The 26,355-nt window shown below is 42.9% G+C and overlaps 3 protein-coding genes across 5 annotated transcripts in view; 2 read left to right on the top strand and 1 right to left on the bottom strand.

Moving 5' to 3' along the window:
- RAB11FIP1 (RAB11 family interacting protein 1) overlaps positions 1 to 6,062 on the top strand; it is a 62,138-nt gene extending 56,076 nt beyond the window's left edge. For all 3 annotated transcript variants that reach the window (XM_031950688.1, XM_023494712.2, XM_012539963.3), the window contains one exon: positions 2,385 to 6,062. In XM_031950688.1, the coding sequence (XP_031806548.1) occupies positions 2,385 to 2,603 (219 nt within the window). In that variant the 3' untranslated portion in view covers positions 2,604 to 6,062. The remainder of the gene's footprint in view (positions 1 to 2,384) is intronic.
- A 12,749-nt stretch (positions 6,063 to 18,811) lies between these two features.
- Positions 18,812 to 22,892, top strand: BRF2 (BRF2 RNA polymerase III transcription initiation factor subunit). Its single transcript, XM_031950687.1, has 4 exons — positions 18,812 to 19,154; positions 20,380 to 20,439; positions 20,988 to 21,309; positions 21,631 to 22,892. The coding sequence occupies exons 1-4, from the start codon at positions 18,995 to 18,997 to the stop codon at positions 22,337 to 22,339; spliced, it is 1,251 nt and encodes a 416-aa protein (XP_031806547.1). The 5' UTR covers positions 18,812 to 18,994; the 3' UTR covers positions 22,340 to 22,892.
- A 62-nt stretch (positions 22,893 to 22,954) lies between these two features.
- The window catches only part of ADGRA2 (adhesion G protein-coupled receptor A2), a 61,245-nt gene continuing 57,844 nt past the window's right edge, over positions 22,955 to 26,355 (bottom strand). The window contains exons 18-19 of the mRNA XM_031950686.1: positions 26,029 to 26,118; positions 22,955 to 25,813 (exon numbers count right to left, since the gene is read on the bottom strand). Of these exons, the coding sequence (XP_031806546.1) occupies positions 24,535 to 25,813; positions 26,029 to 26,118 (1,369 nt within the window). The 3' untranslated portion in view covers positions 22,955 to 24,534. The remainder of the gene's footprint in view (positions 25,814 to 26,028; positions 26,119 to 26,355) is intronic.

Here is a 26,355-nt window from a genome sequence, read left to right as displayed (position 1 = left end):
ATCTAGGGCTGAGGATCATAGGGTTTCCAAACTAGAATGGAGGGGTTATGTAGTCTAATTCCCTCATTTTACAGATGAGGAAGTGGAGTTGTAGAGTCACCAAAGTAGGTGGTAAGTAGCAGAGCTTAGATTCAAACTCAGAGCCTCGAACTCTTTAGACATCATTTTTTCTGTTGTACCAGAGTGATTCTTCTTTCATTTGAATATTAATGATTTTTAAAACTTTCATATTTATTCTTGTGATGATTGATAGCATGAATTGTCATTTTTTTCCAAGATCAACCTGATAGTGGGACTGCCATTGTCATCTTTTTAGGGACTGGAATGTATGACTTAATTAGCAAGTCTTCTTAGGATACTGTGTTTCCCTGTGTTGCTTTAAAAACTTTACATTCCACTGCTTGCATTTTTGTTCTTCTTCCTGGGTTATTTATACCTTCTAAATCCAATTCTCCCTGAGCAACAAGAAAACTGTTCGGTTCTGCACACATATATTGTATCCAGGATCTACTGTAATCTATTTAACATGTATAGGACTGCTTGCCATCTTGGGGAGAGGGTGGAGGGAGGGAGGGGAAAAATCGGAACAGAAGTGAGTGCAAGGGATAATGATGTAAAAAATTACCCTGGCATGGGTTCTGTCAATAAAAAGTTATTTAATAAAAAAAACAAAACAAAACAAAAAAAAAACCTTTACATTCCTTCTTCCATCTCTCATGGAACTCCTTCCCACTCTTCCATCTGAAGGCCTTCGACTTGTTTCATGATTCACCAACCTCCCCCCCCCCCCCCCCCAAAAAAAAAAAAAACAACAACAAACAAACACAAAAAACAGACCATTTGCTGATTCTATCTCTTCTATCTCATATCTATCTCAGGTGTCTTTTCTCATTCTTATTTCTTCTGTGCTGTCTTACTCAAGGGCTTTTCCTTGTCCAGGCAAATCTTGATATATCTTTGACTCCTTTCTATACTGTCTTCTTCAGCAAATCGTCCTCTCTGTCATCTCCACTTTCTCACTAATACTCACCTTTCTCTATTTATTGGTTATTTTCCTCATACTTACAAACATGTCCATGTCTCCCCAGTCCTTTCAAAAAATACAAAACAAACCTTTAATTTGATCTGAACGTTCCTGTTAACTATCATCCCGCATCTCCTCCCTGGAAAGCCTAAATGCTTTGAGAAAACAGTCTATACTAGTTGACTCCACTTCCTCCTCTTATCCTCAGCAATATGGCCTCCTAAGTCATCATTTGACCCAAACTGCTCTCTCCAAAGTCACTGATAGTCTCTTCATCAGCAGATCTAATGGGCCCTTCTCAGTCCTTATCTTCCTCTCTTGGATACTGTCAACTTCTTGACATTCTTACCCACCAATGGGGGTCCTCCAAGACTCTGTGCTGGACAGTCAGTATCATTTCTCTTGGTGATCTCTTACACTTGCATGGACTTTCTCTGTGGATTGGTTTGTCTAGCTGCAGTCTCTTTCCTTACCTCCATTCTCATATCATTAACTTGAATATTTCACATTGTCTCATGGACATCTCATACTCAACATAACCAAAACAAAATTCATTATTTTTCCTTCCTATGCTCTTTCCCAGCCTCCCTTATTACCACCAGTCTTGTAGACCCAAGATTTCATTCTCAGGTCCTTGTTTGTCACCCCATTTATCCTGTTGGCAACTTTTGGGGTTTCTACCTTCACAATATCTTTTCTATTTATCTACTTCTCTCCACTGTTGCCATGCTGCTGCTGTCTCTCAAAACCTCGTCTAGGCTACTGTGATAGGCTTTTGATTTGTTCCTTTGTCTCAGGTTTCTCCCCATTCCAGTCCATCCTATGCTCAGTTGCCCAAGTGATCTTCCTAAAGCTCGAATCTGACCATTTCATCCCCCTACTCTAAACAGTTACAATCCAGGGTTTAAGTTTTCTTTTATAATCCAGAGTTTAAGTTTTCTTTCCCTTTATTCCCCTTTATCACTTCTGAGAGAGTGAATGCTGATCTTGTGACTCCTGACACAAGACACTCCCATCTTCACACTGTGTCTCCTTTCCCTGTAATGCTCCCTCCCCTTGCCTCTTCGACCAACATCTTTTAAGGTTCAGCACAAATTTCAGCTTCTGTTAAAATTCTTTACTGATTCTTCCCTTCTACTTTTTCCTCTGAGATTCTCTCATTTTTATTCTAAATCTTGCATTTATAGTTATTTACCTGTATCTCTTCCCCATTAAAGTGTGAGTTTCTTGAGGTTAGGGACCTTGGTTTTTTGTCCTTCTTTGTAATCCTAGAATTTAGTACTTATAATGCTTGTTTACTGTTATTTTCATTTCTAGTTTGATTTTTCTTGTTTTTTTTTTTTTCTTTTAAATTCTAAAGAAATACAAGCCATCTGATCCTGAATTCGCTTATACTCAGTTAACCCACGACGAGCTAATCCAGCTGGTTCTAAAACAGAAGGAAACTATAAACAAGAAGGAGTTCCAGGTGCGTGAGCTGGAGGACTACATAGACAACTTGCTTGTCAGAGTCATGGAAGAGACCCCCAATATCCTCCGCTGTCCAGCACAATTAAAGAATAAAGCAGGGAAGATGTGAGTCGTGACAATAAAGGAATGAAATTATTTTTTTTGAGTTTTATACCTCTCTTTGAGGTCGTGGACTTTCTGTGTTGACACCTGGCAAGTAGGATTGGAATATGAATCGCCAACTCACTGCCTCATAAGTACTCTGGCAAAAGAGTCTATCCACCAACTGAAGGCAGGCTAATTATGACAGGGAATCTCTTAATATATATTTCCATAATTTTATTCAAGATGTTTTCCCTTTAAGTTCATCATAAAATATTTTATTCATACTATGGGCATAGTTATAAGATTGATCAGAAGGCACAGAAATCATTCATGCATTTTTACTTCTAGGGTTTTCTAACTTTGATGTTTGGATTTTTTTCGTACCTTTCAAAGACTGTGTCTGTGAGCCTTTACAACAAAGGATAGACTCATTTTCTTGATGCTTATTAGCTTGAGTGTAGCTTTCCTGGCCTTAGATGCTAAATTTTGATACTTTTATATTTTTTGATATTGATTCTTAGATTTAACTCTAGTTTTTCATTTACCCTTGGCAGGAACATTTAGGGACTACTTTTTAAAAGTGCCTGGAGATTTCCTAAATGAACACAAACTCCTGGTTTCATATATTGTGCTTTGGCTAGGCCTGTGTGATCTTTTTACTGCAGGCCATGAAATTAAGAGATAAAATGGGGAAAGCTGATAATGCAGCTGTCATTTACCATCTTGCATATGGTCAGGGAGACTGTGAGAATTACTGGTATCTTGATACCAGTTTCCCCCTGGGCAGGAAAATTATAGAATTATAGAAAGGAAATTTGAGACGGGTTAAACCTTAAGGAGACAATGGCAGGTTAATTCCAACCTAAAAGTCATATTAACTATTAAGAACTGGGTTTAAAATCTAGGACTTAGTTCAAAGTTCAGCATTCTTTCCATAACCTCACCTTGCATATTAGGAATATATTAGGAATGTATCAGTTTGGTATATTTATAAAAAATTGATTGTAGCAGTTCTGGGCAGGTCTCAGGGGCTTTTAAATAAACCAGTAGGAGAATGGAATATAGGATATGCAGGAATATCTGCATAGCCTATACATCTTTTGTAAGGATGTTTTCCATGTGCTTCCTTTAAGTCACAAGTGACTGCACTTAAATCTCCAATTTCTTCAGTCTTAAGAGAACAGACTTTCGATGGAGCATGCCATCCTAAGATATGGGAAACACAGAGAAGTATGAGGGGCTCTAGAGTAAGAGTGCTTTTTTGGATCCACTTGAAGTGAATCTGGCTCATTTCTAAGAAACTGAGGAAGTTACAGCCTTAACATATTTAGTAATAATTTTCCAAAATTAGGAGAAATCAGAAATGACCCAGATTGTTAATGCAACATAATCTATCCATGTACTTTAGTTTCCTGCTGCTGCTTTCTCTTGGTTCCATACCAAGGGAATAAAGAGGGGAGAAAAGTACAACAGTAATCCTGGTAGGAATTGGGAAAAGCAAGAAGACGGCATACATTTCTGCATTTGCATTAATTTTCTTATTTAAAAAAATATATTTTTTATAGCTCATTCACAAAACTAGGTTATTTGTGCTCTTGTGAATATGTTAGTCGATGCCATTGGGATGCTTCTGTATTGCACACCTCATCTCTAAGTTGTTTGTGTGTTGAGATAGAGACTGTGAACATGCTTGACTTGTAGTTAAAGGATATTCATTTGGGAATAGATTTGAGGGTAAAGTTGCTCCCATTTCAAATTTCAAAAAGTAAATAGTGCTTTGCTTGGTGGACAAGAAGAAAATCTTTTTTTTTTTTTTTTTTTTAAGGATTGCTTTTGCTACAGTATTTGTTATTTCAGAGCACTTTAATCTAAAGGGTGTACTATACTCCATTTATCTAAATGGCTTTTTTTTTTAGGGATGAGTAGGTTTACTTAAAACTTATATTTAATGTTCTACAACATCAGAGACTACTGGAAGCTTTTTTTTTTTTTTTCAGATAACTTGTATTTTGTAGTGATGCAGAATATTTACACATATACATACACACCTCTATCTTCTCTTGAATTATGAAAATGTATATGTATATATTTGTGCTTATTTTATTTCTTTATATAAAACTTGTTTTTTACTGTGATGACCCAAGTATTCTGGAAGACTTGGGAAACAGGTTTGTTTTGCAGAGTTTCTCTTTTTTTTTTTTAAGAAGAGGCTGGTGTGAAGATGTGCAGTACCCCTCATGATAGATGATCAGTTTGATAATCTTTCTTGCTAGGACCTCAGGTATGTAACAACAATTGGTATTTGAGTGGGACAACTTCAGATGAGGGAAAGGGACCTGAGTGCTCTTTGGAGACCGAGAACAAAAGAGGCATCTTTGGTTCAAATGCCTCCAACTCCCCAAGACTGCTGGGGAAAACTCATTCTGCAGCAATACCTCAATAAGCAGCCTTTTGGAGATCATCCTACTAGATCTCCTGAGAATCTCCTCTAATTTAATTTATGTGCTGAAAAGCCTTAACTGTTTTTTGAGCCATTAGCATAGTTTGGCAAATTTATAAAAAACTGATTGTAGCAGTTCTGGGCAGGTCTCGGGCTTTTAAATAAACCAGTAGGAGAATGGAGACTTGCTTCCAAGCTGTGTTTTTAAAACCTAATTGGTATCTAGACAGAGATGTGTCCTACATATCTCCATGGCAGGAGATGCTGTGTTTGACAGTGCCCTGTCAAACCTTCTGAAAGGAATCAGTGCCTTAGCAAGCACCAAATTTATTTAGAGTCAGACTCCTATGGTGTCAAACCTCTACCCAGAAAATTTCTTATATCCTGTGGTACCTTAGAAACTGGGCTTTCTCCTTTTGTTTACTTTTGGGGGGGGGAGGCATGCCTTTCAGGACACAGAAGGGTGGAAGAGAAAAAAATATACTTCCCAGGCTGATGGTAAAAGAGAGAATTTCTTTTACATACATAAAACACACACACACACACACATACACACACAATGACTGTATATAAAGACAGAAAACAAGAAAGGGAGGGAAAGAAGGAAGAGAGAGAAAGAAAAAAGAAAGCCTCAAGAATTGGGACTGTCCCTAAATTCCGGAAGTGTGAAGGAAGGTCGTTGATGCTTCTTAGCCAGTATTAAGATGCATGTTAAAGGTATGGAGAATCTGATGCACTTTCTCAGTTACTGATTAAGTCAGTGCTGCCTCCAGAGCTGAAGGATTCCTGACATTGAACTGAGAAGCTAATCTAGATCATGGGGAATTTATTACCAAACCTCACTTTGAGCATGTTTCTCATAGTCTGCTGTAGAAGATGTTTGTGAAATAAAAATAAAATGTCCTGGTGTCCTTCAATTCTATAATGTTTGTATTTGATCTTTCCTACATTGTTACTTTGGGACCTTTGGATTTCTTTAATTTTGTTTTTTAAAGAAGTGAACTCCAATCTCTGAGAACACTAAATAAATATATCCTGTTCTAAGACCTGTGTCAGTGGATTACTAAAGACTGTTTTTCTTCACTCAGAAAGTTGAATTGATTTATAGGAATAATCACTCATGAAAGGAATCACCTACCCATCTCTTTGTGAGCTTGGAATTCACAGGAGGAACAACTCTTTTTCTCCCTTTCAGCTATAATTATTAAAGGCTCAGACCTTATTTGATGTGATATGATGGTAGGATTCAGAAATGGGAGGGATCATCCATAGAAATCTGTTCCAGATCTTTTTTGGGATGAGGAAGTTGGGACCCAGGTCCTTCACCAAGAGTGAGCAGAAGTACTAATTTGAATGTAGTCACTCGGATACCAAATCCAGCCTTTTGCAATGGAGAGAGAACTTGCACATGGCGGCAGGAGAATCCTTTTGACCTTTACTATTGTGACCCCAGGCAAACCATTACATCTTTCTGAGATCTCACTTTCCTCCTCTGTGCTAGTTAACTCATTTGGGCTTTGTGAGGATCAACTGAAATACAGTAGATATAAATACTTTAGCAATCTTAAATTTCTATATAAATGTCTGCTACTTGTTATTGACAATTACCTCAAGATACCCTACAGTGCTCATTAAACCTTTGGTTATCTATATAAACATTAACACTCCTTCCCTATCTCAAAGGATTGTTTCATTTACATCTGCAGCTAGCCCAAGGCCCAATTCCATTTAGTTTTAAAACCATTTGTGTTTCTAGAATTATGGGGACAATTGGCTCTATTCACCAACCTGGATGAAGGTTGTGTTAGGGGCTATTTAAGTATCAGCCCTGCTTTCACTAATTGAAACCTCCAACAAATTTATGGCAACAAGGTCTCATTGAGGGGGTGAGCAGATCAGGGAAGGCACTGCTGCTACTGGCTGTTGCACCACTTGGTTGGCTGCTTTTTGTGGGGAGAGGAGTAGAGTTTCATCTTTATAATTAACTTGGGAAACTTTAAGATCTGCTGTTTGAGGACCTCTGCTATTAATGCTGGAAATTTAATGCTGGAAATTCTTTTACTACCTTTGGCAGACCAGAAGGATTAATGATTTAAATGGGTGGATAATCTCTACATTCCCCATTATGAAAAAATCAGACCCTTCTTTTTTGTCTCCAATTTAAATGGCTCTTTCCCCAAACTTTTGGAGAGCTCCTCTTGGTCACACAGAAACTTTGTTGACTTGGAAACACTGGGAAGCGCAATCCTAATACAACTGATTCAAGTTTTGTGAATTCATCCTAAAGTTAAGGAAACCATGTTTAAAAAAGACCCTTACAGGGGCAGCTAGGTGACACCCTGAAATCAGGAGGATCTGAGTTCAAATGTGGTCTCAAGACATTTAATACTTCCTAGCTGTGTGACCCTGAGCAAATCACTTAATCCCAGTTGCCTCAGCAAAAAATAAAAAAGACCCTTGCTCTAACAGATTTTTGCAGTCCTAACTTTACTCACCCTTAACTAAAGTTGACTCTCTTGAGTAAATTTTTGACCATAACGATTCAGATGTTTGCTAAAGCACAGAGAAATGTTTTGGAGATCTTTGAATTTTGAATTGCAAATTTTGCTCATGTGCTTTGTATGCCTGACATTGGTAACAATCATAGGTGCTTTTTTCCAACAAAGTTTTCTTTTTGTCATTATGAATATGGCAAACGTCAACAAATGTAATAATTTCTCCATACAGAGAACAGAAAAAGAGGACTGCATATAAAGCCCTGAATCTTTATATAGTTTTTATGTCAAAACACATAGGGAAAGCCTAGAATTCTCGAGAAGTGAAGGATACTCAGACTGTCTAGTAACTGATGCAAAAATCAGGATGTTGGAGCAGAAACCTTTTCCATAAGAGGTGGATTTAGGGGTTTTTTATGATTGTCCTCTTGCCTCCCAGATAATTGTAAGATGTAGGTGGGAAGGGAGTGATCATAAACAAAACTGCCTCATGTGGTTTCCCCACTCGTACCACCTCCCAATGACTAAATTGATCAGGCGCCCCTTGCTAGCCTATTGTGATCTTATATCCCAGTTTCCTGGAGGTAACAGAACCCCTCCCACTGATTGGACACAGTGAAGGCCATGGGATCCCAAAATCTTAATGAATTTCAAGTGAACTCCTACCCAGTAGCCCACTTGGAGACATTCTAAGTTCTGTTTCCATGGGGTACCACTGTGCCTGTACAATGGGACCTAAGGTTCCAAGGGATTCATTCTCCAGATCTCCTTACTCCTTGTTTCCCTTACTTGTCAGAATTGCTCATCCTTTCTAGGCCCAAGAGGTTAAGGGCAGTGCATCTATTCCTCTTCACTAAAGGGCCCCTTCTGCTTTGGTCCTTCTTTCCTCCTTTCCCCCTCTCTTCCCCCCCATTAAGTTCAGACCTATAGATTCCTGGCCTCTAATAAGTAGCTACTATTTCTCCTACTCTTGCTACATCTTAACTGTTTGAGAAAATAATTTACTTAAGTTTTGATCCATATCTGGGGTCTCTAAGGGGGAGAAAAGAAAGTTACTAAGTATACAATAGGAACCAAATGAGGGACAGGTATTTAATATTTGTATGCAAAGGAAAAAATGCCAAACACAAAATGTGAATAGATATTGAAGAAAAAAAACAGGATTCAGTAATTTAATAATTAAATTATATATAATCATGTTGTGTATATATATATATATATGATTATAATATAGCTATTGTTTTGTACTCTTGGGAGATGGCTCCTTAAACATAATTAGAATAAAAAGCTTTTTGTCATTGTCATTTTTTGGCATTATTTTTGTCATTAGTTAGTGGACTAATTCTTGAGTAGATAAACCACAATTTACTTTCTTTACTTTCCTCTTGATAGTAGATTTCTTCTAGTAAGCCAGATCAGGACTTTTTCTTTTGCCAGTGGTTATTTTCAGGAAGTACCAGAGTATTTGTTGGGAGCTTCTTCCTTTTTTACTAGTCAGTTCCAACTAAAAGACCCAGGATTTCTACACCTCTCAAACTCACTAGGTTAGCCTCCAAACCTTAACATTTCTATCTCAGGAATGCTTATTCGTCTAATATTGGGAAAGAATAAACACAGAATAGGCAGCCCAAAGTCCAGGATAGGCCATAGGATGGGCTTTACCTACCATTTGCTTCTGGTCACATGGTAGCCTAGGGGAGTGTTGGGTAAGCTGTCTGCCTACCTTATAAACCAGTCTATGCACAAGAGAATGGAAAACAATGATTTTAAAGATTAAGTGAGTTTTTCCTGGTAGGTGTCCAGTAAGGGAATTACCTCTTCCACTCAAGGGTCTGAGTAGGAAGGGGCAGTTTTGCACATCTAAATTCTAGAGATTGAAGATGCTTGCCATTATTATATAGGCAGTCAGCTTGTCAGAAGTGGATTTTGAACAAAAGTTCAAGGCTCTTGAGATCTAAAGTCTCTTGATTTCAAGTTCAGCATTTTTGCCATTCTATCAGGCTGCTTCCTTAGCCCAAAGGTAGAATAAGAAGACTAGTTTGTATACCCCCCCCCCAAAAAAAAAAAAAGGAAAGAAAGAATTTTGCAGATTGGGAAATGAAACTGGACAAGAAAATTGGACTAGAGAATTTGGATTCTTCTGAATGTTGACTATCTACTAACTTTAGCCTGTCCAGGAATGTACTAGAGCTAGGTCTTACTAGCAAGCCAATTGTGAAACTTGTAATGTGAGCATTTACACATTAAAAACTGGCAAACAGTACAAATCAAAGCTTGATTTATTGTATTGTTGGTTGTCTAGATTTAAGAAAGCATTCATTAGTACATTTAAAAAAAGTAGATTAAATTTAAAAGTGTGCTTGTTGCACTACATTTTTAGAGAGCCATTTTTAAACATTTACCAGCATACTCCTGCCCTGTACTTTGGCTTCTTCCTGATAGGAGAATTGATTTTGCTTGGTGTACTGGTGGATAAAGTACTGAACTAGGAGGAGACAATACCTGAGTTTGAGCCCTAGCTCAAAGAATACTTGCTATTATTTTTAGCTATTTAGTCTCTATATATTTTATCTCTTTATTAGAAAACCAATATTTAGTTTACAGGCTGAGAAAAGGACAGGGCTTTGTGAACCTTAAAATCTATTTTAGTGACTTGATGGTAGTGATGAACAGGGTCTGAAGTGCATTTTTCAAATGATATTGTGCACAATAAACTCAGCAGGAAGATGGGGGTAATTCAGCTGCTTATGTCCGTAATTTATGTAGGGGATGAGAATAAGGGTGAAGGACTTCATCTTGTTTGCAGTTTCTCCTTGAGAGACAAATCAGGGTTAAGTGACTTGCCCAGGGTCACACAGCTAATAAATGTCTGAGGCCAGACCCAGCATCTATTCACTGCCCCACTTACCTGTCCTATCCTTTATTTCTTAAAAGCAGATGAGAACATTAGAATTTAGGGACTTTAAAGATCATCTGATCTAATCCTGCTTTTATTCAGATGGGGAAATTGAGACCCAGAACAATTTTGCATTGTGATTTTGGAGAAGCCCTCCTTTGGTAGTTTAAGGTTTCATTGATTAACCTCTTGGCCCCCTTCAGCTCTTACCAGTCCTCCATAATCTCTTCATTTCTATTGCTGGAATCCTGGCTCTAGGCTGTGATGATTTGACTGCTGAGACTGTCTTTTCATCGGCCATGTTTTATTTCTTTAATCCATTTAGAACATCTGTGATTCCTTCAGTGTATTTAAAACCCACCACCGCCGTCTCATGTTGATACCTCCAAATGAAACAAAACAAGAAACCTCCAGGTGATCAGTGTGCTACTGATGAACCTCGGCATTTTTGGAAGTTTTTCAAAAGACTACAGTGACTTCAGCGTGATTTTCTATTTTAATAAAATCCTTCAGGACTTTGGTGTTGCCTTCCATGTTGAAGCACTGGAAAAAACAGTACAATCTCCTGTAATGAAGTCCGTGCTAGCCAGTTAAAATCATTTCCTCCTTTTGATCACACCTTCTTCCCCAGCACCCCACCCTCCTGTAGGCCCATGAGAGCATTTTAATCTAGATGATTCAGTGGGAGTGAATGAAATCTGAAAGCTTTAGCCAAGGGCGCCATCTGCTGATCTCAATCATGGCCCTTCACATAGAGGTAGTCCCCAGTGGGTAGCATGGGCATATAGCCTTCGCTTCTTTTGGGGCACAGGTATGAAAAATTCTAAATGCAAAGCTGAGTATGTGTGATTCTGTAGCTCAGATCTCCTTTTCACCAATGCAAACCTATCTATGACTAGGCATCTATGTCCGAGGAAACTTACTGAGTTAAACATATTAATTTGCCCAAGATCATACAGTTAGTATCCATCAAAAAGCATTAAGTTTTTGTTAATCAGTTAATAGATATTTATTAAAGAAAAGGAGAATTTGAATCTAGGTCTCTGACTACAAGCCCAGCACTCCACCCCTTCTACCATGCTGCCTTACATATGAAATGTATCCTGGGACATGCTTGTATCTTGGCATCTGTTTCCTGGGATTTTCCCAGAAATCTGGGAAATTTCTCTTTTGCTTAGCCCTGACACTCGTCACAAATTTGGCTTTCAAGGAAATTGGGAAAGGGATAAGCATTTAAATATTATCTAATATGTGCCCACCACTTTACAAATATATCACTGGATCTTTACAACAACCCTGAGAGGAAAGCGCTATTATCTCCATCTTACAGTTGAGGAAACAGGCAAATAGAAATCAAGTAAGTTGACCAGACTCACATAGCTAAGTGTCTGAGGCAGGATTTGAATTCAGATTTTCTTGACTCCTGGCCCAGAGACCTACCTGCTGTTCCACTTTGTTGCTTCCTGCAAGCATAGGGTACCAACTGCAAGAAAGAAGCTATGTTAAAAAGAAAAGGAACCTGCAAAAGAGTTCAGCAAATAAATTCTGGTAGACTTGAGTACCATAACATTTCTTATAATTCAACAAACATTAAGGATTTAATCTATGCAGAGCACTGTGATCTTCCCTGGGAGAAATACAGATTAATAACACACAGCTCAATACCCCTGTCTTCTTGCTGCTTGCAGTGTAGTAGTAGGCTACTATGTACACCGAGTACTCAAAGACAAAAGTGAAAACCATCTTTGGCCTTCGAGGAGCTTACATTAAGTTGGATGGGATGTAAAACGTATTCAAATCCAAAAGAAAAAGAGTGGAATGGTATCCATCTATTTTTTTTTCCCCAGAGGCAATTGGGGTTAAGTGACATGTCCAGGGGCACACAGCTAGGAAGTGTTAAGTGTCTGAGGCTAGATTTGAACTCAGGACCTCCGGACTTCAGAGCTGCTGCTCTATCTACTGGGCCATCTAGCTGCCCCATATATTAATCTAAAGTTGTACTGATACCTTTTATTTTAATTATTTCATGCCAATCTGAGCCCCTGAACTGTCCCTTGTAACAAAGGAAAATATATATATATTTATTTAATTAAAGCTTTTTATTTTCAAAATATATACATGGATAATTTTCAATATTCACCCTTACAAAATCTTATGTTCTAAATTTTTTCTCTCCTTTCCCCTCATCCTCTCCCCTTGATGGCAATATATGTTAAAATTGTGCAATTCTTCTATACATATTTCCACATTTATCATGCTGTACTAGAAAAATCAGATCAAAAAGGAAAAAAAATGAAAACAATGCAGGCAAACCACAAAGAATAAAAATACTATGTTGTGATTCATACTCAGTTCCCACAGTCCTCTGGGTGCAGATGGTTCTCTCCATCACAAGAACATTGAAACTGGCCTGAAACACCTCACTGTTGAAAAGAGCCACGTCCATCAGAATTGATCATTATATAGTCTTCTTGTTGCCATGTATAATGATCTTCTGCTTCTGCTCACTTCACTTAGCATCAGTTCATGTAGGCCTCTCTGAAATCCTGCTGATTGGTTCCCAATTGACACAGCTGTCACTTGAAGGAGGGGTGATCTCTGGCTTCATGGAAATCAAGGGATAGAAATCACTGAAAGAGTCCCAAAGCAAAAGAATATAAAAAATACCGCCTATTCCTGCAGTGGTGGAGGTACCTGACAGTGATTCCTTCCACAAGAACCCTGACACTCAGTTGCTGATCATTTTTGAAGCAGACCCACAATCACTGCACATCAGTCAGTGTAGAGGGCCCCCAGACAGTGGGGGAACTCTGGGTGAAGTATAAGACCCTTCAGCCCAAAGGGAACCTGCTGACAATGTCTGGTTCGGCTTCCCATCTCCCCTTGGGGCGTCTCACCCTTCCTGAGAAGTGGGGGAGAGGGGGGTTTAGGACAACCTGTGTTCTATTTGAAGCAGAGATACTTGCAGGAAAGTATTTACATAATAGCAAGGTGCTTATAGCTAGCACATAGCACAGCACATGCTGTAGTGATGTACTATACTATAGTTAGCACATGCTCAGTGAGCTGTGGTGATGTAATTGCACTAAGATATTTAAGGCTGAGAGAAACTGAAATAAAGACTCCATGTTTGACCATTCATATGAATTCCTGTCTTATTACTCCTCCTCTAAGAGCAAGGACTGGGGCTAGTCCCTGAGATCCTCCAGAGAGCTAGTCCGGACCATACATTTTGGCACCCAGATGTGGGATTCTGGAAAACACAGTACATTTTGGCATCTCAACATGGGGCTCTAGAAAGCACTATAAATCAGGGGTGCTCTTGTCACGTTAGCAAGGTTCTAGGGCACACATTTCTCAGATGGGTTCTTTCAGCTTCAGTTTCCTCATCTGTAAAATAGCAACAACCTATTTCAGGTGATATCAGATTTAACATTTTAAAACATTTTATTATTATGTGAGGTACTTGTTTCTGACAAAGATCCCTATCTGTAATCTCAATTCAGCTGACCACCCCTAATTTATTTGTTAAAACCAAAGACCATCTCCCCCTCCCCCTCTCCAATAAGTGGTGAATGGATACAAATAGTTTTCAGAAGGGTAAGTACAAATGATCAGTGTCTGAATGGCCAAACTGGTGTTTTACTTAATACTTCAAAAATGCTCCTCCTGGGGTCTGAGCACTTGGGCTTGAATCCTGACTTTGCTGGACAAATCACAAAGACTTTCTCAACCTGGTTTTCACTTCATGTGGGAGTTGGATTAGCTCATCTCCTCAGATCCATAGACCAACAAATCTATGATCCTCTGGGAAAAGATCAAAATGGTCAACATCAGAGGGACGATGGAAAAACAGGTTAATATACTATAAGTGGGGATATGAAGGTCCAGCTTTTCTGGGAAAGAGTGAGAAATTTGAGAAAAGCTTTGTTTCTCTTTGCTACAAAGGAGATTTTTATGTGGGAGGTGGAAGGTATTGGGAATCGACTAATTTTTTAAATATTTTTTGAGAAATGCAATTAAACTTGTTTAAACTTTTTGGTTGAATGACACTTAAATTTTGACCCAGCAATAGCACTATAGGTCTGTTTCCCAAGATAGGGAAAATGGAAGAGAATATACATGTTCTAAAATATAATCGTTCTCTATGTGGTAGCAAAGAATTGGAAATCGTGGGGATGCCTATCAGGGAAAGCTGAACAAATTGTGGTATATGCTCATGATGGGATATTATTCTGCTATAAAAAATGACTCAATGATTTTTGATAAATGTGGAGAAATAATGAAGAGCACAATGAGCAGAACCAAGAGAACATTGTGTACAGTAACGGCAGTATTATTTTAAGAAGAACTTTGAGCAACCAAGTCATTTTGACTATTATAAATAGCAAAGAAAATGCTGTTTGAATCCAGAGAAGAATATTGCTGATATGGGAAATGATCAGCTGATTGATTTGGAAAAACATGGAAAGAGTTGGACTTAATAAGAAAGATGCTATCCACTTGCAGAAAAACATTTGATAGGAGCAAATAGTATGGTCTTATATATGTGGGTATGAGTGTATATATGTGTATATTTATAGATATTTATCTTTATGTGTGTATATATATATATCCATCCTTAATTGTAGCCTTCGTTAGGATGCAGGGCAGCAAGAGCGGAAAAAATAAAGTAAAAAGTTCACCAGGAAAAACAAAAGAAAGCAATGAAAAGCTGGGCAGCTTTGAAAACAATGTGTGGTGTTTATTATAGAGGTTTATTTAAAATGGGGGTGGGGGGGGAGGAGGGGAGGAAAACTGAATCAGTATCCAAGAAGAGATTATCTAGAAGGAGGCTTGACATTCTCAGAGTGGAAAACAAACAGTAGCTGATGGAAAATGATAAGGAATGAAGAAATTAGAACCTGAAGAACAATGAACACAATGACTAGTCAAATATATGTAAATTTGAGATAATCCACTTAGGAAAGGCATTAGCATTAAGGGGGAGGGGGATCAGGAAGGGCTTCTTGTAAAAGATGGAACTATAATAACATAAATGATAACTACCCAAAATGGCAGCCAAACTCTGATTAGTGGCATTGCTCCATCTTAGTCTAGGATGGCAGATCATCAGACACATTTTCTTCCTTGCCAGAGGGGTGGGAGACTGGTTGCAGGATTTTGCAAAGCCACCAGATGTAGCTCCTTTGTAGGTGGGTTTTGCTACCTTGTTTTTCTTTGTTACAATGGTTCATTGAAGTTTGGGAATGAGGAGATAGTAGAAATAATCAGGAAATAGTTTCCAGGTGCCTTTTTTTTAAAGCATCAATAAAATTTGAAAAGTATTCACTGCTTTCTCAAATTTTCTTAAAACCCTATACCTTCCTTTTGTCCTCATTGTTCCCTAGCGTGTATTGTATACTTACCTGTGTATACTTATCTGACTTCCCCTCCAGTAATACCCACACAAGTACATGAGAAAGGTAAAAGTAGCATCAAGGAAGGCCTGAGAATTTGGGCTCAGTCTTGAAAGGACAAAATATATTCTTGGTAAGAAAAAAATGGCAATTTTCTTGAATTCTTAGCTTTAACACTGTCCCAGTTACTTGAAATTTAAGACTATAGTTTGCATAGATGGATTGAAATTTCCAAGTTGATAATTCATGAGGTAAGGTGGCAGATTAGTTCCATTGAGTTTATCCCCCACTTTTTTTTTGAAGCTCACATGCTTCTAAATGTTTTTTTCTTCTCCCTTTATTCTTGGCTTGCCTTAGATTTACTAATCCTCATTCCAGTTTTAGGTAGGAACGTGAAAATCTTATTTTAGCACTGGTGTCCCACCTATCTCATTAAAATAAGGTACCCTCTAGTTGCCAGGAACAATTTAGGCATTCCACTTTCCTCCTAATTGACTTTTAGGTCACTGGACAGGACCCTCAGTGACAATCCCACTTTCAGTTCAGCTCCTACAACTGTCATTGAAAGGAATAATGATTATGGATAATGGGGTCACCTTTCTCAACATCAGTAACACCAACTACTGAGTTACTTCCATAGATGGGAAGGGAAGACCAAGATTCCTGGGAGTAGCAACATCTCTAGGGTCCTGCTTCTAGCCCATCTCCTGAAGCCCTGGGAAATTACTTTGGAAACCCAACCTGGCCATTGCTTCTTCAGGTATTGAAGCCCCAACTATGAAGACCCAGAAAAGATAGTTCTCAGCAGCACGGTCCTTGGCATTGTCAAATGGTTCAACATCAAAAATTCAAGATTTGTCCATGTAAATGACATTAAAGATGCATTACCATGTGCTTTGTCCCTGGCCCCTAACTGTTGGAATCTTTACAAATTGTTAAGCCATTAGAGTTGATAGAAACAATAATTATCTAATTTGGCATGGTTCAATATGATTGATTTGATCTTAGGAGGAGATATTTTGGGCCAGAACTTGAAACAAGGTACTAAGTACAACTGATAGAAACAATGCTTGTGTTCACACCTTTAGAGAGCTCATAAGTATTTAAGTACTCAATGGAGTTCACATGTTTGGGAGATTTCAGGGATTAATTAGTATGAGATAACTGAATTCACACCTCCCTTGGGGCCAGAGAGCACTCTGGGAGATAACCCAGAATCCCTTTCTCTCCAGAAGGCGGAGTTAACCTTTGGGAGATCACATATATACAGGAAGGTCTTAGAGCTGAAAAAGAGTTAGTTGGGAACATTCCCAGGAGTCGGAGAGGAGCACTCTGGGAAGAAGCCCACAAGTCCTATCTTCGAAGCAAGAGAGAATTCATTGCATCTTCTACCTTGGTGCTGGCTGGAGGCTGAAGAAAGCAGAGGCAGAAGCCAAGGACAAAGCTGCAAGAGCTCTTGGAGCCAAGCAGAGAGATAGGCCTGAGCTAACTGGACTATATTGAAGGACACAATAAAAGATCTGAACTTTTATCACCTGGCTGTGTATTGGAAAAGAAACACCAACACCTAACTACTACTGACCTTTTCCATTTTATTTGTAACTTACGTAACATTTCATTGTGGAGATCTCCCATGAGATCTTGAACTCCTTGAAAGAAGTGACTGTTCCTAATTTTCTCTTCGTGTTCCTAGAGCTTAGCATTGTATTTTACACATAATAAGTGTCCAATAAATGTCTTTTTCATTCATTCAATATCCTTAGTAGGAGTCTGCTTTCAGTTTTCCTGTCAATAAAGATAAGTCAGCTCAGAATTTTTGCTCTGCTAAAGCAGAGTGTCTTGATTCATGTAATCATAGAGTAAGACGTTTCTGGCATTCACTGGTATTTAAGAGATAGGTGATTGTTATATATTGTGGCCATTTTACACATTGCAAAACATCTTTGTCTTCTGTGATATTCTTGATCATACCTTTCCATTCTCATTTCACCTCTCAGATACCTTGAATTTATTCACTTTATATGAGATATTATTTCATTGGTTTGAAACTGTACAAACAGGCAATCCTTCCTTGGAGATTATAAATTCATCGATTTAGAGGGGAAGGGACCTTAGAGGGCAATGAGTTCAGTCTTTCTATTTTACACATGAGAAATTGAAGACCCGAAAGGATAAGGGACTTGACAGAGTCAAACAACTACTTATATATCTGGGGGAGAATTTGAGCAAGTTCTGACTCCCAAGTCCAGTGCCCTCTCTCTCTTTAGGATGTTGATTTATAGCAGCATCAACTATATATTTATCAAGAGTCAATATAACATTTCAAAAGCATCGTATGTGTGTGTGTGTGTGTGTGTGTGTGTGTGTGTGTGTGGCAAATCACTAACCTAATTCTCCCTTTTCTCATCTGTAAAATACTGATAAAAATAACTAGTGCTTCTCTCAAGAATCGCAACTATCCGGGGAGACAGACATTGCTCGCAAAATGCTTTCTAAGAGTAAATCGCTTCATTTGTTACTTGGTGAGTTTTGAAACTCTTTCTAAGTGTAATAATCTATTATCATTGGCCTTTTGGTGAACCTAACCACAGGCTGTTCGTTATAAAAGCGGCAGTCTCTGACTTTGCCCCCGCGCAAAATCAGGAAACAGGCCGGGCGGAGAGCAGGACCGAGGTTTGAGCCTTCACTTTGTTTTGTAGGTGGGCCTCTTCTCGTGCTCCAACCACGAAGCGCAGAAGTGTCTTTCTTGCTCGATCACTAGCATAAGGAGTTACACTACGGCAGAAGGGCAGGGCCAAGCTCTTTCCCTTCCGGCCACCCGAGAGCCGGCCCTCGGGCGTCGTCCTGTCGGGAGCCAGCCGAAGGAAACCCTAAGCTACAGACAGCCCGCCAGGCACACCGACGGAACCTCCGGATCCCGGCTCCTGCTTCCGTCAGAGGCGGGGAAGAGGACCGGCTTGCGGGACGGATGTGACGTAAGCAGGGCTGGGGAGGAGGCGGTACAAAGGGCTGGGCCACAATTGAGAGCAGGAAGGTGCGACGCCCAAAAAGGTCCCCTTCCTCACTGGGGAAAACTAAGGCCGGGGAGGCGGTGGGAGGAGGTTTGAAGGCGACGCGAAGAAGTCGAGCAGCGGCAGCCTGAGCTCTGAGGCTATTCCTGCGGTTGAGGCTGGAGGCGCATCCGCGATGTCGGGTGGGGGCCGGAGCCGCTGCCCGGACTGCGGCTGCGCGGAGCTGGTGGAGGACTCGCACTACGCGCAGAGCCAGCTGGTGTGCGCCGACTGCGGCTGCGTGGTGTCGGAAGGGCTGCTCACCACCACCTTTGCGGACGAGGGCCACCTCCAAGGTGCTTATGCCCCCCTCGGGCCCGGTCTGCAGCGCCGCCTTCAGGCGGCCCCGACAGAGCCCCTTTGCCGCCTGGCTAGCGAGCTCTCCCGTCCTCTCCCTCAGCCCCTCCCGCCGAGGCTCGGAGCAGCCGCAGGATGGGCTGAATGCGGAGCCCTTGCGTCCGCCATCTCCCGCCCCCCGACCTGCGGGACTTAGTGCCCTCTCCCTTTTTAAATGGGCTTTTTAGACGGGGACGTGGGGGTCTAAGGTTCCGCTCCTTCCGTCTGCGCGCGCAGTTAAGCCTTCGCCGGCCTTTGGGGCGATCCCATTGAGTAGCGAGCGACTGAACTCTGCGTTGTGTGACCTCACTGTGGAAGTGACATCCCGGGCGGGCGTGGGAGACGGTCTCCTCCCACCCCTCCCTCTATCGGGGAGCTTCCCGTACTTCTATTTAATTTTTTTAATGGGATCTTTAGGCGGGAGGGCGGCGGCTTAAGGTAGCCTCCTTTCCCTTGTTTTTTTTTTTTTTTTTTTTTTTTTTTTTTTTTTTTTTTAATAACTTTTTATTGACAGAACCCATGCCAGGGTAATTTTTAACAACATTATCCCTTGCACCCACTTCTGTTCCGATTTTTCCCCTCCCTCCCTCCACCCCCTCCCCTAGATGGCAAGCAGTCCTATACATGTTAAATATGTCGCAGTATATCCTAGATACAATATATGTGTGTAGAACCGAACAGTTCTCTTGTTGCTCAGGGAGAATTGGATTCAGAAGGTAAAAAATAACCGGGAAGAAAAACAAAAATGCAAACAGTTTACATTCATTTCCCAGTGTTTTTTCTTTGGATGTAGCTGCTTCTGTCCATCATTGATCAATTGAAACTGACTTAGGTTTCTTTGTCAAAGAAATCCACTTCCATCAGATTACATCCTCATACAGTATCCTTGTTGAAATATACAATGATTTCCTGGTTCTGCTCATTTCACTTAGCATCAGTTCATGTAAGTCTCTCCAGGCCTCCATAAATCATCCTGTTGGCCATTTCTTACAGAACAATACTATTCTATAACATTCATATACCACAATTTACCCAACCATTCTCCATTTGATGGGCATCCACTCAGTTTCCAGTTTCTGGCCAGTACAAACAGGGCTGCCACAGACATTTTGGCACATACAGGTCTGGGTGGTTTTGTTGAATAGAAAGTGACTAAACTGTTTATTGCTGATCTTTGTCTTACAGAAGTGACATATTCCAGGAGTACAGGGGAGAGCGAGCAGGTCAGCCGCAGCCAGCAGAGAGGTGAGCCCTACCGCCCCCTCACCGGGGATCAGGCTTAATAAGGTTGTTGCATGGCCAAGTTTTTTATCTTCATTGATTCAGTATGAGATATTTGAGAAAGACGGTGGATAATTGGGAGTGGAAAATAAGAGTGAATTTAGTTCATTTTCATAGAGAACTCATCCTGTGACACCATTAGTTGTTAATTAGTTGATTAGTTGGGCTGTGTTGTTGATTAGTTGATTAATTGGGCTGTGCTGGAGGTGTGAGTCTCAAGTCTATCATGGGTTGGAGGTGACCCCAAGAGTAGTCCAGAACTGAATTTGACTTAGTTCTAGATTAAAACATACTGGCTTCTAAGTTATGAGGGAACTGTTTCCTTACACCTTGGAAATGATTCCAACTAAGCCCTTCCCTCTGGCCTTTGACATTTGGGAGAAGTATTAAGAACTGATCATCGATTTTTGAAGTGCCTTTAACAAGACTTGGGATTTCTTAGAAGCTACATAAGCTCTCCTGAGGCCCAGCCTTGAAAGCTGGTGGTTAGAGAGCACTGTGTGTTTTCCCAGGGCTTCGCCGGGTTCGAGATCTCTGCCGAGTTCTGCAGCTGCCGTCGACTTTTGAGGACACTGCAGTGTCCTACTACCAACGAGCATTCCAGCACCCTGGCCTCCATGCTGCTAGGCTCCAAAAGAAAGAAGTATTGGTGGGCTGCTGTGTGCTGGTCACCTGCCGACAACATAATTGGCCGCTGACCATGGGCACTATTTGTGCCCTGTTATATGCCAACTTAGAACTGTTCTCTGGCACATACCTGCAGATAGTAAAGGTCCTAGGACTGGACGTTCCTGCCTTGAGCTTAGCAGACCTAGTGAAGACTTATTGTAGCAGGTACTTAGGGCAGGGGCAGAGGGATTGGGAGGGAGGGAGCATAGGGACATATTTCTTAGAACTAAATGTTGATATTTTTTGCTTTTTTAAACAAGCAACTTTAAACTTTTGGTCAAAAGCCTACCAGATAAGGTTTTGTTTGTTTATAGTATTATGCCAGTTTTGTTGGTATATATTGTATCCCATATTGCTAAGAAATAGCAATATTATTCCCTACCACCTATAGCTGGCATGTTTTCCTTAATTATGTTATATTAGGAGAAACAACCACTTCTGGTCACTAAATAAGGTCTTTTTTTTTGGGGGGGGGTGCTCTTACAGCTTCAAACTATTCCAGGCTTCCCCCTCTGTGTCAGTCAAATTTGTGGAAGACAAAGAGAAAATGGTGTCCCGGACATTACAGCTGGTAGAGCTGGCAAGTGAGACGTGGCTGGTGACAGGAAGGCACCCTGTGCCAGTGATAACTGCTGCTGCCTACCTGGCCTGGAGATCCCTGCAGCCTGGGGGCCGACTGACCTGCTCCCTTTCCAGATTCTGCAAGTTAGCAGGTGTTGACCTGCCCCATCCAGCATACCTCCGAGTTCAGGAACTGCTGGACATACTTCTGCGGATGGCGGGGCAGCTGGCCTGGCTGCGGATATTGAACTTAGATAAGCAAACAGTAGTGAAGCATATTGGGGACTTGCTCCAGCACCGGTGCATTCTCCTTCGTCAGGCTTTTCGGGATGAAGCTGAAGAGGAGGAAGGAGATGAGCAGCAACAAGAAGAAGGGGAGGAAGCAGGGAGCAGTACCTTAGAGATGCCTGAAAAGAAAAGGCCAGCTAGCTCCCCACCTCCTCTGCTCCCTCCTTGCATGCTGAGGCCTCCAAAGCGGCCCTGTCCCACACCTGCTGATTCCAGAGTTACTGGGGAGGAGGATATATCTGACAGTGAGATCGAGCAGTATTTGCGCACACCTCGAGAAATCAAAGACTTCCAGAGGGCCCAAGCTGCGAGCCAGGCTGGGACAAGTGCCCCCATCACTTCCTGACCAAACTCCTCACTGGAGGACTTTGCACATGGCCTGGAGCTCTGGTCCCCCCAGAGTAGCACAGTGGGGAGAGTGCTGGCTGTAGAAGACCTTGGTTAGAGTTCTGTTCCAGCTTGCCATATGATCTTGAGCAAGTCATGTCAAATTGGCTATGGGAATAAATGATCTCAAGGTGCTCTCTAGCTCTAACTTGCAATTCAGCGGTACTACAGCAGGAACTAGTCCTGTGCAGGGAAGACAATCGAGGGTATATCATTTACCACAATATGATCTAAGCATAAGAGGTTGCTCTGTGTGACTGGTACCATGTCCTAGAAGAGCAGGAACGAATGCATGGAGTGAGCAATATGTTGGTTGCATTCCTCTGTCCTTGACAGCATGTTGACTTAGTAGGAATATTCTGACTGTGGAGTAGGACCTAGTACCTTTGATTCTTTACTTGAGATCATACCATTTTATCCTATCCACAGGCTAAAATTTAAGGTTTTTTGCTAAATGATCAAGTGGTCTAGTCTATTACAGATGAAACCCATGGATTTGGGGGTAAGACAGGAGGATTTTACATTTCCTCTTACTCCAAGACACAAAAAGATTGAGTGTGAACTAGAACCAAACTCATGGGACTTTGCAAATCTTTAATATATTAAAACAAGAGGCATCTGCTAGAAAACATTCTATTGTATAAAACCCGAGTTTTTAAAAAACACGTTTTCTTTGGCACTTTTCATTCCCTCCCCTCAAGTCCCTTTTCCCCAGCATATTGCAAAAGCTCTCCAGTGCTAAGGCATTGGCAGGGTATGTAAACAGCAGCCAGAATATGTGGAAGAATAATACAAAGCTTTTTTTCTTTCTTTCTCTAATATAGTCTCTGTGCAGCAAGCGTAAATAACAGAACCCACCCCTAAAGAATGGGATCTCCCTCTCCCATATGCCCTCCTTATGATGTTGGGTGACATATTAGGACAAGAATAGAGAAGTTGATCTCTGCTTCTCAGGTCTCTCACTCTCTCCCTCTCTCCAAGAGGCACTGCTGGGCAGTTTCTTTAGGAGACAGCTTAAGGCCCAGGGGTGGGGGTGGGGAGGTAAGGGGATAGAAAATAAAGGCAAAACTGAACTATGCAGCATGAGTGGGGGAAGATTTCCACCAGACGCTTCAGCTACTGCCTTGCAGAGGTCCCAGTGAGAACAGGAAGCTGGCTTGACCTGAGAGGCACTTTTATGGCCACAGAGCTGGGGTCTGAGAGGACTCCCTGGAGCTCTGTCATATGCTCTTATTCAGGAAGAGGAAATTCATTTTCTCTCAGGCCCTCCAGGGCCAAAGCCTGAGAAAGAACTGGGTTTCAAAATGTGTTTCCAACACTGATGCCCTAGCATGGCTCCTCCATGGCTACTCTGGGAGCTAAAGCAGCAGTCCCTGTTCCTTAGCTTTGGTTCTTCCCTTCGAAGCCCCTGACACAATCAACTTTTCAAGTCTAGGGATAGTTTATCTTTGACCCCAGTTTTGTAATGAAATATTAAGCTTGAATTAGGCACTTTAGGTCAAAGGTAACACCCTACTCTTCTTTGGTTCTATCTGAACAAATCTCAGCCTTCTTGCCCATTTCTCACTTTCCCTTCTGAAGATCATCCCCCTTGCCTTTGCATAGTTGCCTTTCAAAGCAGCAGCCTCCTTCTCTGATTAACTCATGGGGCCTTGTTCTAAAAATGAGGCTTTAGACTTTTCAAGAAAACTGAGGTGGCCAGAAAGTTCCCCCAGATACTCTTCTGACCAATTGACACGTGGGTGAGACAATAGAACCTTCCTGGGCCCCCACAAGCTGCTCATTTTCTGTCGGGGAGAGTTGCTCCCTGGACTAGGTGGCCTTGTCTTGCTGGACGGAATCAAGGATCCTGGACAGACACACGGGGAGGAGGGTGGGGCTGGGGTAGGGGTAGAAGGGAAGCACGAGGCTATGTGTGCCCCAAAGATTGTCATCCTGTGGGGAATCTCCCCTCAGGAAGCTGCCCCTCCCCTAGGAAAGTTGAGGAATAGTGTTCGGGGACTGGCATCTGCCTTACTGTTAAGGAGAGGTGCTGCCTTGGGCTGCCACCAATTTGGGGAACCTTACGAGGTACAGCCAGAGGCTCCCCAGCTTGGCCCCCGCGATCAGGGTGCGTGAGTGTGTGTTCCCTACTGCTCCCACAAGCCCTTCGAGCTACACGGTGGTCTCGCTCTTCCAGAGGCCTGTCTTCATGCAGCCCCCAGCCCCCGTCTCTGAGCTCCCTAGGTTGATGTCGTATTTCCCGGCCTTCAGGGCTCCGTTCTGGCTGGCGGTGTTGAGCGGGTAGGAGCGGCGCTTGCTCTCCTCCAGCAGCCCCCCGCCGCCCTTGAGGTTGTCCCGGCTGGCGCAGCGCCGCTGGCCCGCGCGTCCGGCCTCGGGCCCGGGGGCCCCACTGGTGTCGCTGCCCTCGGAGGGGCTGAGCGGGGGCTCTGCCTCCCGCGGGTCCGGGCCCGGCCCGGCGCCGGGGCTGTTGCGGCTGCTGCCCGGGTAGCTGTCGGATGGGCTGTTGTGCAGGCTGCCGCTCTCGCTGGACTGCAACTCGGCCGGCCCGGTCAGTGCCGCCGCCGACCCACCCCGAAGCGCCTTCAGGCGGTGCTTGCCGCCCCCGTCCCCAGCACGATGCCCCTTGGGCCGGCTCTTGTGCCCCCGACGGGCGTGGTGCACGTTGTTGGGGTGGCGGGGAGCAGGCCCCCGAGGGCCCCCGGCGTCCGGCTCTTCCGCGAGGGCTCCCCCGCCCGCATCGCAGGCCTGGCTCTGGGCTAGCTGCAGGTTGGTCAGCTTGCAGGGACTCGAATGTTGGGCGTGGCCGCTGCTGCCGCTGGGGGAAGATTTAAGGGAGGAGTGCCCCTCGACAAAGACTGGAGAGCCGTCCTCTAGGATGGTGGACAGGGGCCTGGGCAGGGGCCGAGTGGCGGGAGGGGACGAGGGGCAGCAGGCCTGCCAGGAGGCCCGGACGTCCCTTCTTCTGACACAGTGGTGGGAGAAGACGAAGAGCCCCAGGGCCACAGCGACCACCCCATACAAACAGCTGCACACCACGCTGGGCAGCCACTGCTGGGATACTGCCAGGGCACCACAGGCCCACAGTGCCAGGTACAAGAAGTGAGTGGTCACCAGCGCCCCAAGCTGGGCCGCTGGGGAATAAATGCCATCCCCATCCCCCGGATGTCCCGGGGAAGTCACTCCTCCGCCCGAGGCAGACAAGAGGGAGCCCGAGTCACTCAGGAGGGGGCCGCTGCCTTGGAGCCTGGCCGGACAGCGGAGGTCCTCCCCCGGCTCCAGCGAGGCTCTGCTGCGGCTCCCTTTGGGGCCCTGCCCCTGGGGGCCCCGTAAGCTCAGCCCAGCGCACAGAAAGTAAATCCAGGTGATCAGCAGGATCAGCGCCACGGGCACGTAGAAGGCTCCCAGGCTAGGTCGCCACACCAGCCAACAGCTGTGGAAAGACGGGCAGCAGTCAGGAGGCAAGGAGGGGAACACTTTCTGCAGGAGACCTGGGGGAATGACCGGGGCTGTTCAGAGAGGAAAGCCTCACGTGCAGGGAGACGGCGAGCAAGGCCGGTAGTAGCCAGGGGATCGGCGCGAGGAGCCGAGAGCACCCGCGGGGGTGGCTTTTCCAGGGTAGAAAGAGCGGCTTGGGCACATACTCACTAGGGATTATGATCCCGGTAATTATGGATGTTGACAGCCGCAGTGATACCACAGATGATGAGTGGGATGCCTCCAGCAATAAGATAGAACCTGATGAAAAGAGATCCGGGTTAAGAAGTGGAGAGAACGGGAAGCCTCAGGATCAAGGAGCTGTGTGGAGTGAATTTTCCCTTCCCGTCCCATTCTCTCCTTAGGCTTCTGGCAGGGTCTTCCACCTGAGGAGAAGGGGTGGGGGGACGGGGAGAACTTCAGAAACCAAGCCCAAGTTGCCTCTCCCCTTTCCTTTCGCTGAACTGAATGGAAGATGTGCTCCTGGCTCTCTGACCT

Source organism: Sarcophilus harrisii, chromosome 2 (assembly GCF_902635505.1).
Source record: "Sarcophilus harrisii chromosome 2, mSarHar1.11, whole genome shotgun sequence".
Taxonomy (NCBI): Eukaryota; Metazoa; Chordata; class Mammalia; order Dasyuromorphia; family Dasyuridae; genus Sarcophilus; species Sarcophilus harrisii.
Note: the sequence above shows the minus strand (reverse complement) of the source record. Positions and strands in the feature narration are given on the sequence as shown.

Bases quoted from the DNA above. Each gene is read 5' to 3' on its own strand.
- BRF2 (XM_031950687.1), top strand. From the start codon at position 18,995: ATGTCGGGTGGGGGCCGGAGCCGCTGCCCGGACTGCGGCTGCGCGGAG. The intron at 19,155-20,379 runs GTGCTTATGCCC...TTTGTCTTACAG, and splicing joins GGACGAGGGCCACCTCCAAG to AAGTGACATATTCCAGGAGT. The intron at 21,310-21,630 runs GTACTTAGGGCA...GTGCTCTTACAG, and splicing joins GTGAAGACTTATTGTAGCAG to CTTCAAACTATTCCAGGCTT.